The 15000-nt window shown below is 45.0% G+C and overlaps 1 protein-coding gene across 1 annotated transcript in view; it reads left to right on the plus strand.

Moving 5' to 3' along the window:
- The window catches only part of prkab2 (protein kinase, AMP-activated, beta 2 non-catalytic subunit), a 27454-nt gene extending 13566 nt beyond the window's left edge, over nt 1-13888 (plus strand). Inside the window, exons 6-7 of the mRNA XM_056243625.1 lie at nt 13096-13164; nt 13237-13888. Coding sequence (XP_056099600.1) covers nt 13096-13164; nt 13237-13314 — 147 coding nt within the window. The 3' untranslated portion in view covers nt 13315-13888. The remainder of the gene's footprint in view (nt 1-13095; nt 13165-13236) is intronic.
- Nucleotides 13889-15000: the final 1112 nt, after the last annotated feature.

The raw sequence follows: 15000 nt of genomic DNA on the forward strand, positions 1-15000 counted from the left end.
ACAGCGTCAGTCATTATAATCTGAACACACATCTGTATACTGTATCAGTGTAGACAGCGTGAGTCATTATAATCTGAACACACATCTGTATACTGTATCAGTGTAGACAGCGTCAGTCATTATAATCTGAACACACATCTGTATACTGTATCAGTGTAGACAGCGTGAGTCATTATAATCGGAACACACACTGTATACTGCATCAGTGTAGACAGCGTCAGTCATTATAATCTGAACACACATCTGTATACTGTATCAGTGTAGACAGCGTGAGTCATTATAATCTGAACACACATCTGTATACTGTATCAGTGTAGACAGCGTCAGTCATTATAATCTGAACACACATCTGTATACTGCATCAGTGTAGACAGCGTGAGTCATTATAATCTGAACACACATCTGTATACTGTATCAGTGTAGACAGCGTCAGTCATTATAATCTGAACACACATCTGTATACTGTATCAGTGTAGACAGCGTGAGTCATTATAATCTGAACACACATCTGTATACTGTATCAGTGTAGACAGCGTGAGTCATTATAATCTGAAAACACATCTGTATACTGTATCAGTGTAGACAGCGTCAGTCATTATAATCTGAACACACATCTGTATACTGTATCAGTGTAGACAGCGTCAGTCATTATAATCTGAACACACATCTGTATACTGTATCAGTGTAGACAGTGTGAGTCATTATAACCTGAACACACATCTGTATACTGTATCAGTGTAGACAGCGTCAGTCATTATAATCTGAACACACATCTGTATACTGTATCAGTGTAGACAGTGTGAGTCATTATAACCTGAACACACATCTGTATACTGTATCAGTGTATACAGCGTCAGTCATTATAATCTGAACACACATCTGTATACTGCATCAGTGTAGACAGCGTGAGTCATTATAATCTGAACACACATCTGTATACTGTATCAGTGTAGACAGCGTGAGTCATTATAATCTGAACACACATCTGTATACTGTATCAGTGTAGACAGCGTGAGTCATTATAATCTGAACACACATCTGCATACTGTATCAGTGTAGACAGTGTGAGTCATTATAATATGAACACACATCTGTATACTGTATCAGTGTAGACAGCGTGAGTCATTATAATCTGAACACACATCTGTATACTGCATCAGTGTAGACAGCGTGAGTCATTATAATCTGAACACACATCTGTATACTGTATCAGTGTAGACAGCGTGAGTCATTAGAATCTGAACACACATCTGTATACTGTATCAGTGTAGACAGCGTCAGTCATTATAATCTGAACACACATCTGTATACTGTATCAGTGTAGACAGCGTGAGTCATTATAATCTGAACACACATCTGTATACTGTATCAGTGTAGACAGCGTCAGTCATTATAATCTGAACACACATCTGTATACTGCATCAGTGTAGACAGCGTCAGTCATTATAATCTGAACACACATCTGTATACTGTATCAGTGTAGACAGCGTGAGTCATAATCTGAACACACATCTGTATACTGTATCAGTGTATACAGCGTGAGTCATTATAATCTGAACACACATCTGTATACTGTATCAGTGTAGACAGCGTGAGTCATTATAATCTGAACACACATCTGTATACTGCATCAGTGTAGACAGCGTGAGTCATTATAATCTGAGCACACATCTGTATACTGTATCAGTGTAGACAGCGTCAGTCATTATAATCTGAGCACACATCTGTATACTGTATCAGTGTAGACAGCGTCAGTCATTATAATCTGAGCACACATCTGTATACTGCATCAGTGTAGACAGCGTGAGTCATTATAATCTGAACACACATCTGTATACTGCATCAGTGTAGACAGCGTCAGTCATTATAATCTGAACACACATCTGTATACTGTATCAGTGTAGACAGCGTCAGTCATTATAATCTCAGCACACATCTGTATACTGTATCAGTGTAGACAGCGTGAGTCATTATAATCTGAACACACATCTGTATACTGCATCAGTGTAGACAGCGTCAGTCATTATAATCTGAGCACACATCTGTATACTGCATCAGTGTAGACAGCGTCAGTCATTATAATCTGAGCACACATCTGTATACTGCATCAGTGTAGACAGCGTCAGTCATTATAATCTGAGCACACATCTGTATACTGCATCAGTGTAGACAGCGTGAGTCAATATAATCTGAACACACATCTGTATACTGCATCAGTGTAGACAGCGTCAGTCATTATAATCTGAACACACATCTGTATACTGCATCAGTGTAGACAGCGTCAGTCATTATAATCTGAGCACACATCTGTATACTGTATCAGTGTAGACAGCGTCAGTCATTATAATCTGAACACACATCTGTATACTGCATCAGTGTAGACAGCGTCAGTCATTATAATCTGAGCACACATCTGTATACTGTATCAGTGTAGACAGCGTGAGTCATTATAATCTGAACACACATCTGTATACTGTATCAGTGTAGACAGCGTGAGTCATTATAATCTGAACACACATCTGTATACTGCATCAGTGTAGACAGCGTGAGTCATTATAATCTGAGCACACATCTGTATACTGCATCAGTGTAGACAGCGTCAGTCATTATAATCTGAGCACACATCTGTATACTGCATCAGTGTAGACAGCGTGAGTCATTATAATCTGAACACACATCTTTATACTGCATCAGTGTAGACAGCGTCAGTCATTATAATCTGAACACACATCTGTATACTGCATCAGTGTAGACAGCGTCAGTCATTATAATCTGAGCACACATCTGTATACTGTATCAGTGTAGACAGCGTCAGTCATTATAATCTGAACACACATCTGTATACTGCATCAGTGTAGACAGCGTCAGTCATTATAATCTGAGCACACATCTGTATACTGTATCAGTGTAGACAGCGTGTGTCATTATAATCTGAACACACATCTGTATACTGCATCAGTGTAGACAGCGTGAGTCATTATAATCTGAGCACACATCTGTATACTGCATCAGTGTAGACAGCGTCAGTCATTATAATCTGAACACACATCTGTATACTGCATCAGTGTAGACAGCGTCAGTCATTATAATCTGAACACACATCTGTATACTGCATCAGTGTAGACAGCGTCAGTCATTATAATCTGAACACACATCTGTATACTGTATCAGTGTAGACAGCGTCAGTCATTATAATCTGAACACACATCTGTATACTGTATCAGTGTAGACAGCGTCAGTCATTATAATCTGAACACACATCTGTATACTGTATCAGTGTAGACAGTGTCAGTCATTATAATCTGAACACACATCTGTATACTGTATCAGTGTAGACAGCGTGAGTCATTATAATCTGAACACACATCTGTATACTGCATCAGTGTAGACAGCGTCAGTCATTATAATCTGAACACACATCTGTATACTGTAAAAGAAGTCTATGCACCTGTGCACGTATACGCATTCACACGCACATGCCTACAGACTAAACACATAATACACATTTGCACGCCGTCACCGCCCTCACAGATTCATGTTTTTGAAGTTTAATGAATGAATTTGGCATTTTTATAGTGCTTTTACTGTGTATTGCTGTACAGCCAAAGCACTTTTACAATCATATCAGGGGTCTCATATCAGGAGAGAGGAACAGACACGCTATAGGAGGAGAGGAGAGAGCAACACACACACGATATAGGAGGAGTGGAGAGAGCAACACACACACACACACACACGCTATAGGAGGAGAGGAGAGAGCAACACACACACGATATAGGAGGAGTGGAGAGAGCAACACACACACACACACACACGCTATAGGAGGAGAGGAGAGAGCAACACACACACGATATAGGAGGAGTGGAGAGAGCAACACACACACACACACTATAGGAGGAGAGGAGAGAGCAACACACACGCTATAGGAGGAGTGGAGAGAGCAACACACACGCTATAGGAGTAGAGGAGAGAGCAACACACACACACACGCTATAGGAGGAGAGGAGAGAGCAACACACGCTATAGGAGGAGTGGAGAGAGCAACACACACACACACTATAGGAGGAGAGGAGAGAGCAACACACACGCTATAGGAGGAGAGGAGAGAGCAACACACACGCTATAGGAGGAGTAGAGAGAGCAACACACACACTATAGGAGGAGTGGAGAGAGCAACACACACACACACGCTATAGGAGGAGTGGAGAGAGGAACACACATGCTATAGGAGGAGAGGAGAGAACAACACACACACACACACTATAGGAGGAGAGGAGAGAGCAACACACACACACACTACAGGAGGAGAGAACAACACACACACGCTATAGGAGGAGAGGAGAGAACAACACACACACGCTATAGGAGGAGTAGAGAGAACAACACACACACACACACTATAGGAGGAGAGGAGAGAGCAACACACGATATAGGAGGAGTGGAGAGAGCAACACACACACACACTATAGGAGGAGAGGAGAGAGCAACACACACGCTATAGGAGGAGAGGAGAGAGCAACACACACGCTATAGGAGGAGTGGAGAGAGCAACACACACACTATAGGAGGAGTGGAGAGAGCAACACACACACACACGCTATAGGAGGAGTGGAGAGAGGAACACACATGCTATAGGAGGAGAGGAGAGAACAACACACACACACACTATAGGAGGAGAGGAGAGAGCAACACACACACACACACTACAGGAGGAGAGAACAACACACACACGCTATAGGAGGAGAGGAGAGAACAACACACACATGCTATAGGAGGAGTAGAGAGAACAACACACACACACACACTATAGGAGGAGTGGAGAGAGGAACACACACACACACTATAGGAGGAGAGGAGAGAACAACACACACACACGCTATAGGAGGAGAGGAGAGAACAACACACACACACACTATAGGAGGAGAGGAGAGAGCAACACACACACACACTATAGGAGGAGAGGAGAGAACAACACACACACACGCTATAGGAGGAGAGGAGAGAACAACACACACACACACACTATAGGAGGAGTGGAGAGAGGAACACACACACACTATAGGAGGAGAGGAGAGAGCAACACACACACACACTATAGGAGGAGTGGAGAGAGCAACACACACACGCTATAGGAGGAGTGGAGAGAACAACACACACACACGCTATAGGAGGAGAGGAGTGAGCAACACACACACACTATAGGAGGAGTGGAGTGAGCAACACACACACACTATAGGAGGAGTGGAGAGAGCAACACACACGCTATAAGAGGAGTGGAGAGAACAACACACACACACGCTATAGGAGGAGAGGAGTGAGCAACACACACACACACTATAGGAGGAGAGGAGAGAGCAACACACACACACTATAGGAGGAGAGGAGAGAACAACACACACACACACTATAGGAGGAGAGGAGAGAGCAACACACACACACTATAGGAGGAGAGGAGAGAGCAACACACACGCTATAGGAGGAGAGGAGAGAGCAACACACACACTATAGGAGGAGTGGAGAGAGCAACACACACACGCTATAAGAGGAGTGGAGAGAACAACACACACACACGCTATAGGAGGAGAGGAGAGAACAACACACACACACACTATAGGAGGAGAGGAGAGAGCAACACACACACACTATAGGAGGAGAGGAGAGAGCAACACACACACGCTATCGGAGGAGTGGAGAGAGGAACACACACTATAGGAGGAGAGGAGAGAGCAACACACACACACTATAGGAGGAGAGGAGAGAACAACACACTATAGGAGGAGAGGAGAGAGCAACACACACACACTATAGGAGGAGAGGAGAGAACAACACACACACTATAGGAGGAGTGGAGAGAGCAACACACACACTATAGGAGGAGTGGAGAGAGCAACACACACACTATAGGAGGAGAGGAGAGAGCAACACACACACGCTATAGAAGGAGTGGAGAGAGGAACACACACACACACACTATAGGAGGAGAGGAGTGAGCAACACACACACGCTATAGAAGGAGTGGAGAGAGGAACACACACACACACTAAAGGAGGAGAGGAGTGAGCAACACACACACACTATAGGAGGAGAGGAGAGAGCAACACACACACGCTATAGGAGGAGTGGAGAGAGCAACACACACACGCTATAAGAGGAGTGGAGAGAACAACACACACACGCTATAGGAGGAGAGGAGAGAGCAACACACACACGCTATAGAAGGAGTGGATAGAGGAACACACACACTCACTATAGGAGGAGAGGAGTGAGCAACACACACACTATAGGAGGAAAGGAGTGAGCAACACACACACACTAGGAGGAGAGGAGAGAGCAACACACACACGCTATAGGAGGAGTGGAGAGAGCAACACACACACACTATAGGAGGAGTGGAGAGAGCAACACACACACGCTATAGGAGGAGTGGAGAGAGCAACACACACACACACTATAGGAGGAGAGGAGAGAGCAACACACACACTATAGGAGGAGTGGAGAGAGCAACACACACACGCTATAAGAGGAGTGGAGAGAACAACACACACACACGCTATAGGAGGAGAGGAGAGAACAACACACACACACACTATAGGAGGAGAGGAGAGAGCAACACACACACACTATAGGAGGAGAGGAGAGAGCAACACACACACGCTATAGGAGGAGAGGAGAGAGGAACACACACACTATAGGAGGAGAGGAGAGAACAACACACACACTTTAGGAGGAGAGGAGAGAACAACACACACACTATAGGAGGAGAGGAGAGAGGAACACACACACAGGCTATAGGAGGAGAGGAGAGAGCAACACACACACTATAGGAGGAGTGGAGAGAGGAACACACACACTATAGGAGGAGAGGAGAGAGCAACACACACACACTATAGGAGGAGAGGAGAGAGCAACACACACACGCTATAGGAGGAGTGGAGAGAGGAACACACACACTATAGGAGGAGAGGAGAGAGCAACACACACACTATAGGAGGAGAGGAGAGAACAACACACACACTATAGGAGGAGAGGAGAGAACAACACACACACTATAGGAGGAGAGGAGAGAACAACACACACACTATAGGAGGAGAGGAGAGAACAACACACACACAGGCTATAGGAGGAGAGGAGAGAGCAACACACACACTATAGGAGGAGTGGAGAGAGCAACACACACTATAGGAGGAGAGGAGAGAGCAACAGACACACACTATAGGAGGAGAGGAGAGAACAACACACACACTATAGGAGGAGAGGAGAGCACAACACACACACAGGCTATAGGAGGAGAGGAGAGAGCAACACACACACACTATAGGAGGAGTGGAGAGAGCAACACACACACACACACACTATAGGAGGAGTGGAGAGAACAACACACACACACACTATAGGAGGAGAGGAGAGAGCAACACACACACGCTATAGAAGGAGTGGAGAGAGGAACACACACACACACTAAAGGAGGAGAGGAGTGAGCAACACACACACACTATAGGAGGAGAGGAGAGAGCAACACACACACGCTATAGGAGGAGTGGAGAGAGCAACACACACACGCTATAAGAGGAGTGGAGAGAACAACACACACACGCTATAGGAGGAGAGGAGAGAGCAACACACACACGCTATAGAAGGAGTGGAGAGAGGAACACACACACACACTATAGGAGGAGAGGAGTGAGCGACACACACTATAGGAGGAGAGGAGAGAGCAACACACACACGCTATAGGAGGAGTGGAGAGAGCAACACACACACACTATAGGAGGAGTGGAGAGAGCAACACACACACGCTATAGGAGGAGTGGAGAGAGCAACACACACACACTATAGGAGGAGAGGAGAGAGCAACACACACACTATAGGAGGAGTGGAGAGAGCAACACACACACGCTATAAGAGGAGTGGAGAGAACAACACACACACACGCTATAGGAGGAGAGGAGAGAACAACACACACACACACACTATAGGAGGAGAGGAGAGAGCAACACACACACACTATAGGAGGAGAGGAGAGAGCAACACACACACACGCTATAGGAGGAGAGGAGAGAGGAACACACACACTATAGGAGGAGAGGAGAGAACAACACACACACTATAGGAGGAGTGGAGAGAGGAACACACACACAGGCTATAGGAGGAGAGGAGAGAGCAACACACACACACTATAGGAGGAGTGGAGAGAGGAACACACACACTATAGGAGGAGAGGAGAGAGCAACACACACACGCTATAGGAGGAGTGGAGAGAGGAACACACACACTATAGGAGGAGAGGAGAGAGCAACACACACACTATAGGAGGAGAGGAGAGAACAACACACACACTATAGGAGGAGAGGAGAGAACAACACACACACTATAGGAGGAGAGGAGAGAACAACACACACACTATAGGAGGAGAGGAGAAAACAACACACACACTATAGGAGGAGAGGAGAGAACAACACACACACACACTATAGGAGGAGTGGAGAGAGCAACACACACACACACACTATAGGAGGAGAGGAGAGAGCAACACACACACGCTATAGGAGGAGAGGAGAGAACAACACACACACACTATAGGAGGAGTGGAGAGAGCAACACACACACGCTATAGGAGGAGTGGAGAGAACAACACACACACTATAGGAGGAGTGGAGAGAGGAACACACACACACACACTATAGGAGGAGAGAGCAACACACACGCTATAGGAGGAGAGGAGAGAGCAACACACACACGCTATAGGAGGAGTGGAGAGAGGAACACACACACACTATAGGAGGAGAGGAGAGAGCAACACACACACGCTATAGGAGGAGAGGAGAGAACAACACACACACTATAGGAGGAGTGGAGAGAGGAACACACACACACTATAGGAGGAGAGGAGAGAGCAACACACACACGCTATAGGAGGAGAGGAGAGAGCAACACACACACGCTATAGGAGGAGTGGAGAGAGGAACACACACACACTATAGGAGGAGAGGAGAGAGCAACACACACACGCTATAGGAGGAGAGGAGAGAGCAACACACACTATAGGAGGAGAGGAGAGAGCAACACACACACGCTATAGGAGGAGTGGAGAGAGGAACACACACACACACACTATAGGAGGAGAGGAGAGAACAACACACACACACGCTATAGAGAGGAACACACACACACACACACTATAGGAGGAGAGGAGAGAACAACACACACACACGCTATAGGAGGAGTGGAGAGAGGAACACACATACACACTATAGGAGGAGAGGAGAGAGCAACACACACACTAATAGGAGGAGTGGAGAGAGGAACACACACACACTATAGGAGGAGAGGAGAGAGCAACACACACACGCTATAGGAGGAGAGGAGAGAGGAACACACACACACACTATAGGAGGAGAGGAGAGAACAACACACACGCTATAGGAGGAGTGGAGAGAGGAACACACACACACACTATAGGAGGAGAGGAGAGAACAACACACACACACGCTATAGGAGGAGTGGAGAGAGGAACACACACACACACTATAGGAGGAGAGGAGAGAACAACACACACGCTATAGGAGGAGTGGAGAGAGGAACACACACACACACTATAGAAGGGGAGGAGAGAACAACAAACACACACACACTATAGGAGGAGTGGAGAGAGGAACACACACACGCTATAGGAGGAGTGGAGAGAGGAACACACACACACGCTATAGGAGGAGAGGAGAGAACAACACACACACACTATAGAAGGAGTGGAGAGAGGAACACACACACACACTATAGGAGGAGAGGAGAGAGCAACACACACACACACTATAGGAGGAGTGGAGAGAGGAACACACACACGCTATAGGAGGAGAGGAGAGAACAACACACACACACACTATAGGAGGAGAGGAGAGAGCAACACACACACACACACTATAGGAGGAGAGGAGAGAGCAACACACACACACACTATAGGAGGAGAGGAGAGAACAACACACACGCTATAGGAGGAGAGGAGAGAACAACACACACACACTATAGGAGGAGAGGAGAGAACAACACACACACACACTATAGGAGGAGAGGAGAGAACAACACACACACACACTATAGGAGGAGAGGAGAGAGCAACACACACACACACTATAGGAGGAGAGGAGAGAACAACACACACACACACACACTATAGGAGGAGAGGAGAGAGCAACACACACACACACTATAGGAGGAGAGGAGAGAGCAACACACACACACACACTATAGGAGGAGAGGAGAGAACAACACACACACGCTATAGGAGGAGAGGAGAGAACAACACACACACACTATAGGAGGAGAGGAGAGAACAACACACACACACTATAGGAGGAGAGGAGAGAGCAACACACACACACACTATAGGAGGAGAGGAGAGAACAACACACACACACACACACTATAGGAGGAGAGGAGAGAGCAACACACACACACACTATAGGAGGAGAGGAGAGAGCAACACACACACACACACTATAGGAGGAGAGGAGAGAACAACACACACACGCTATAGGAGGAGAGGAGAGAACAACACACACACACTATAGGAGGAGAGGAGAGAACAACACACACACACACACTATAGGAGGAGTGGAGAGAGGAACACACACACGCTATAGGAGGAGAGGAGAGAGCAACACACACACACGCTATAGGAGGAGTGGAGAGAGTAACACACACATGCTATAGGAGGAGAGGAGAGAGCAACACACACACACACTATAGGAGGAGAGGAGAGAGCAACACACACACACACACTATAGGAGGAGAGGAGAGAGCAACACACACACGCTATAGGAGGAGTGGAGAGAGTAACACACACATGCTATAGGAGGAGAGGAGAGAGTAACACACACACACACACACTATAGGAGGAGAGAGAGTGATCCAGCCTATTCAGTTTGTGACGTACCATCATAAGTTCTAAAATACAGAACTAAATCACTATAAAGAGGAAGGGTGCCATACGAGTTTCTGCAGTGATTATATTTAAGTGCCAAACAAGTAACAACATACATATTCACCCTCCACAACAGCACATACCAGATATACATATCAGTTCAATAGATTGTGTGATAGAAAAACCAACGTTGTTTGTCATAAGCCTCCAATGTGTTAATGTGTCCAGCGTTCTTAAACTCAACGACGGCACGATAATTTCAGTCAATAAACATCCACGGGAAGTCCCACAGGTTTAACAGTTCAAAGACGTCAGTCTCAGTCGTTATAATCCATTGATAATTCCCACGCACATTACGCGGTCGAACTTCTCACAAAACAGTCCAATAGAGAAACTCGCTTCAAGACTTATTTAGCATGTGGTCAATTAGAACATACGGCTTAAATGATACATAAGGCCAGCACAGCGCCCCCTGCTGGCCTCACTCACACCTCCTCCCATCAAGACACTGACCAGCCTCGGGCTACAGGAGGATATCACTGCCCATAACCCTAACCCTCGGGCTACAGGGGGATATCACTGCTCATAACCCTAACCCTCGGGCTACAGGGGGATATCACTGCTCATAACCCTAACCCTCGGGCTACAGGAGGATATCACTGCTCATAACCCTAACCCTCGGGCTACAGGGGGATATCACTGCCCATAACCCTAACCCTCAGGCTACAGGGGGATATCACTGCCCATAACCCTAACCCTCGGGCTACAGGGGGATATCACTGCCCATAACCCTAACCCTCGGGCTACAGGGGGATATCACTGCTCATAACCCTAACCCTCGGGCTACAGGGGGATATCACTGCCCATAACCCTAACCCTCGGGCTACAGGGGGATATCACTGCCCATAACCCTAACCCTCGGGCTACAGGGGGATATCACTGCTTATAACCCTAACCCTCGGGCTACAGGGGGATATCACTGCTCATAACCCTAACCCTCGGGCTACAGGGGGATATCACTGCCCATAACCCTAACCCTCGGGCTACAGGGGGATATCACTGCCCATAACCCTAACCCTCGGGCTACAGGGGGATATCACTGCCCATAACCCTAACCCTCGGGCTACAGGGGGATATCACTGCCCATAACCCTAACCCTCGGGCTACAGGGGGATATCACTGCCCATAACCCTAACCCTCGGGCTACAGGGGGATATCACTGCCCATAACCCTAACCCTCGGGCTACAGGAGGATATCACTGCTCATAACCCTAACCCTCGTCTTCATCTTTACACGGAGATGATGACAGGATCGCTTTTTTAAAAACCTGCACTTTGAAACTTACTTCAAAGTTTGCGTTCTCAGGCCACCAAAACGCTGTTGTCGTGTAAATGAACGGCAGAACGCATGAAAAGTTTTCGGTTAGAGCGGTGTCGTGTTAGCGGCCTCTAAGTTAATATCTAATGATTTTTACAACGTAAATTAATCCATCAAAAATGTACTTAAACTAGACAATGATTTTCTTCTAGAGCTGCTGTAAAGCCAAATCTCTGTTCCATTAATCTCCTGTTATCACTGTAAAGCTGCTTTAAAACAATCTGTATTGTAAAAAGCGCTATGTAAATAAAGGTGACTTGACTTGATGTGCAACTACCGGTCGATGTCTTGCTCTGGAGGCGGGCATATGCAAATGTATTTGCTCATGTGACGTCACAGGTCAAAATGAGCTGTTTTTGGAGCTTGATTACAAAATGCTTTGTTTAAAGCTCTGAAACTTGCTGGATGATTTAATAGTACAAAACATCTTATATGTCAAAAGATCAAGGTAAATTTGATTTCTCATGTCATGACCACTTTTATAAAATAAGAAATGGCCAGTTCAAACAGAATACTTTTTTGAAATCTACTACACTGCTTTTCCATTGTGTTTCTGTGCAAACATTCGCTGGACGGACATCTTTTGCAGTGTCTCACACATGAGTGTCAATTTCAACTTTGTTTCATTCATCTCGCTGTTTTAAATGCAAAACGTCAGTCCGTGGACGTCCAGTCAGTTAAATGATTGTCTTTTTTGTGTGTTGATCCTTTGGTTTGGCATGAGTGTGTCGTTGTCCTGAGGCTGACCGGTTTAGTTGGAAGTGTAGAGCGTTTTAACAGCGTGTTTTACGTGTTTCAGTGTGATCCTGCCTTGCTGCCAGAACCCAACCATGTGATGCTGAATCATCTGTACGCGCTCTCGATAAAGGTACATTATAACCCTGCTATCAAACATACTTCCATATAATGGTCAATAATTGACTGATTTTTTCTGTCTCAGGATGGTGTGATGGTTCTCAGTGCAACTCACCGTTATAAGAAGAAATATGTGACGTCTCTTCTGTACAAGCCTATTTAATGAGCTCTGGATGCACACCATCTACAGTCTGAGATTGCACTATTAACCCGCGATACGTACAGCGGACCTGTCAGCTTGAGACTTCAACAGTGTGTGTGTGTGTGTGTGTGTGTGTGTGTGCGCACGTCTTTTATCTGCCGTCATCACAGGGACATCTGAGCTTAGGTGCAGCGTTTTGCGATTGCAATCCAGATTATTTTCTGTCCAAAGCGCTTTATGAAATTCTGCAAAACACACAGGGAGTTTATAATCAAAAGCGAGTTCAAGTTTTGAGTTTTAGCACAGATGAACTTTGAATGCAGTGTTTCATTCTAAGCTTTTATAGTCATAATTCATTTTATAAAGCGAGTGAAAGACTTGCTTATGTGTCGTTTCCAGAACGAAAGGACGTTTCAGCCACAGCGGCGTTGAGTTTTTGCTCGCTTCGGCGCCACTGATGGATGTGCTTTGAGCAGAGTTACTATGTTAGGATTTCAACGATAGAAAACTTTAGGAGTGGACTGAACAGGTTAAAAACATTTACAGCGGCATCACAGAATGTCACAAACAGATTTGAACTGTGAGTTTGTGGACTTTTACTTTCACCTTGATGCTGTACAGACGAGCACTTTATCTGTGCTTCACTGTGACAGACAAACAAGCTTTCTCTCTTTTATCGAGCAGGAATGTATTTTTGCATCTGTTAAATGTTATTTATGTGATACACAGACGCTATATTGGCCCCAGTATCAGCTTCAGTGGTTCAGCGAATCTGTGCTCGGGTCATTGTTGTGCTGGAAGAGAAAACAAAGTTTTACGTGTAACTTTAAGATTCGTTTTTGATAGAATTGACCCACGTTAATTAAGAATTGGGCGTCTACATGCGATTGGCCATATAATGTACATGTTTGTCTTTAAATAGTTGGTGTTATTATTTCTGGCCATCATCAATATTAAATGTTGAAACAGAAATGTGATTTGTGATCTTATCAGGACCCAACCCTAATTATTTTATTTTATGTTGATGAGGAAGGTGTAGTTTGTTCATAAGGATAGTGTGGTGTTTCCATTCACTCCAAAGATAATAACGTAATATGGTGTAAGTGTGATATCCCAAAGGAAAGATGCTCAAAATATGATTTTCATGAGGAAACGGCAACATCACAGCTTTAAATGCTTTTACAGGATATTGTTTCGAGGGGAAATCCACTAACTTGAACTTTTTTCTTTTATCATATGTACTGATAAATCATGTGTTGATAAACTATGCATTATAGATGATGGGTGTGTTGCCGTCAAAAATAATAAAGGAAACCATTCTGGTTGATTTGATCCAGTTTCTTTGCTTTCATTTAAAAAACAAGCAAAATGAATGCATTTCTATCGTTTATTCATGATTAAATTGCAAAAGCAGCTTTCATAATTCATGGCACATATTCAGCAGCTTCAGACACAGAGTTTAATTGGCTCTTGCGCCGGCAATCTTTTGTTACATTACACAATCAGTAACTATGGCAACAAATGAGCCTTCGAGCACTATATATACAAATTATACAGATTTTAGAACCAACATATTGTATATATGCTGCTTATTTTTCTCTCCACCTGAATTCAAATCTCTTTTTTTCCCTTCCCCTTTGGTAGTTAATCCAAAACGTTGAAAGTATCACATCAATACTTTTCATTTGTGGTTCTGAATAAAGTGAT

This window comes from Rhinichthys klamathensis, unplaced genomic scaffold, assembly GCF_029890125.1.
Source record: "Rhinichthys klamathensis goyatoka isolate OS25496 unplaced genomic scaffold, OSU_Roscu_1.1 h1tg000818l_1, whole genome shotgun sequence".
NCBI lineage: Eukaryota > Metazoa > Chordata > Actinopteri > Cypriniformes > Leuciscidae > Rhinichthys > Rhinichthys klamathensis.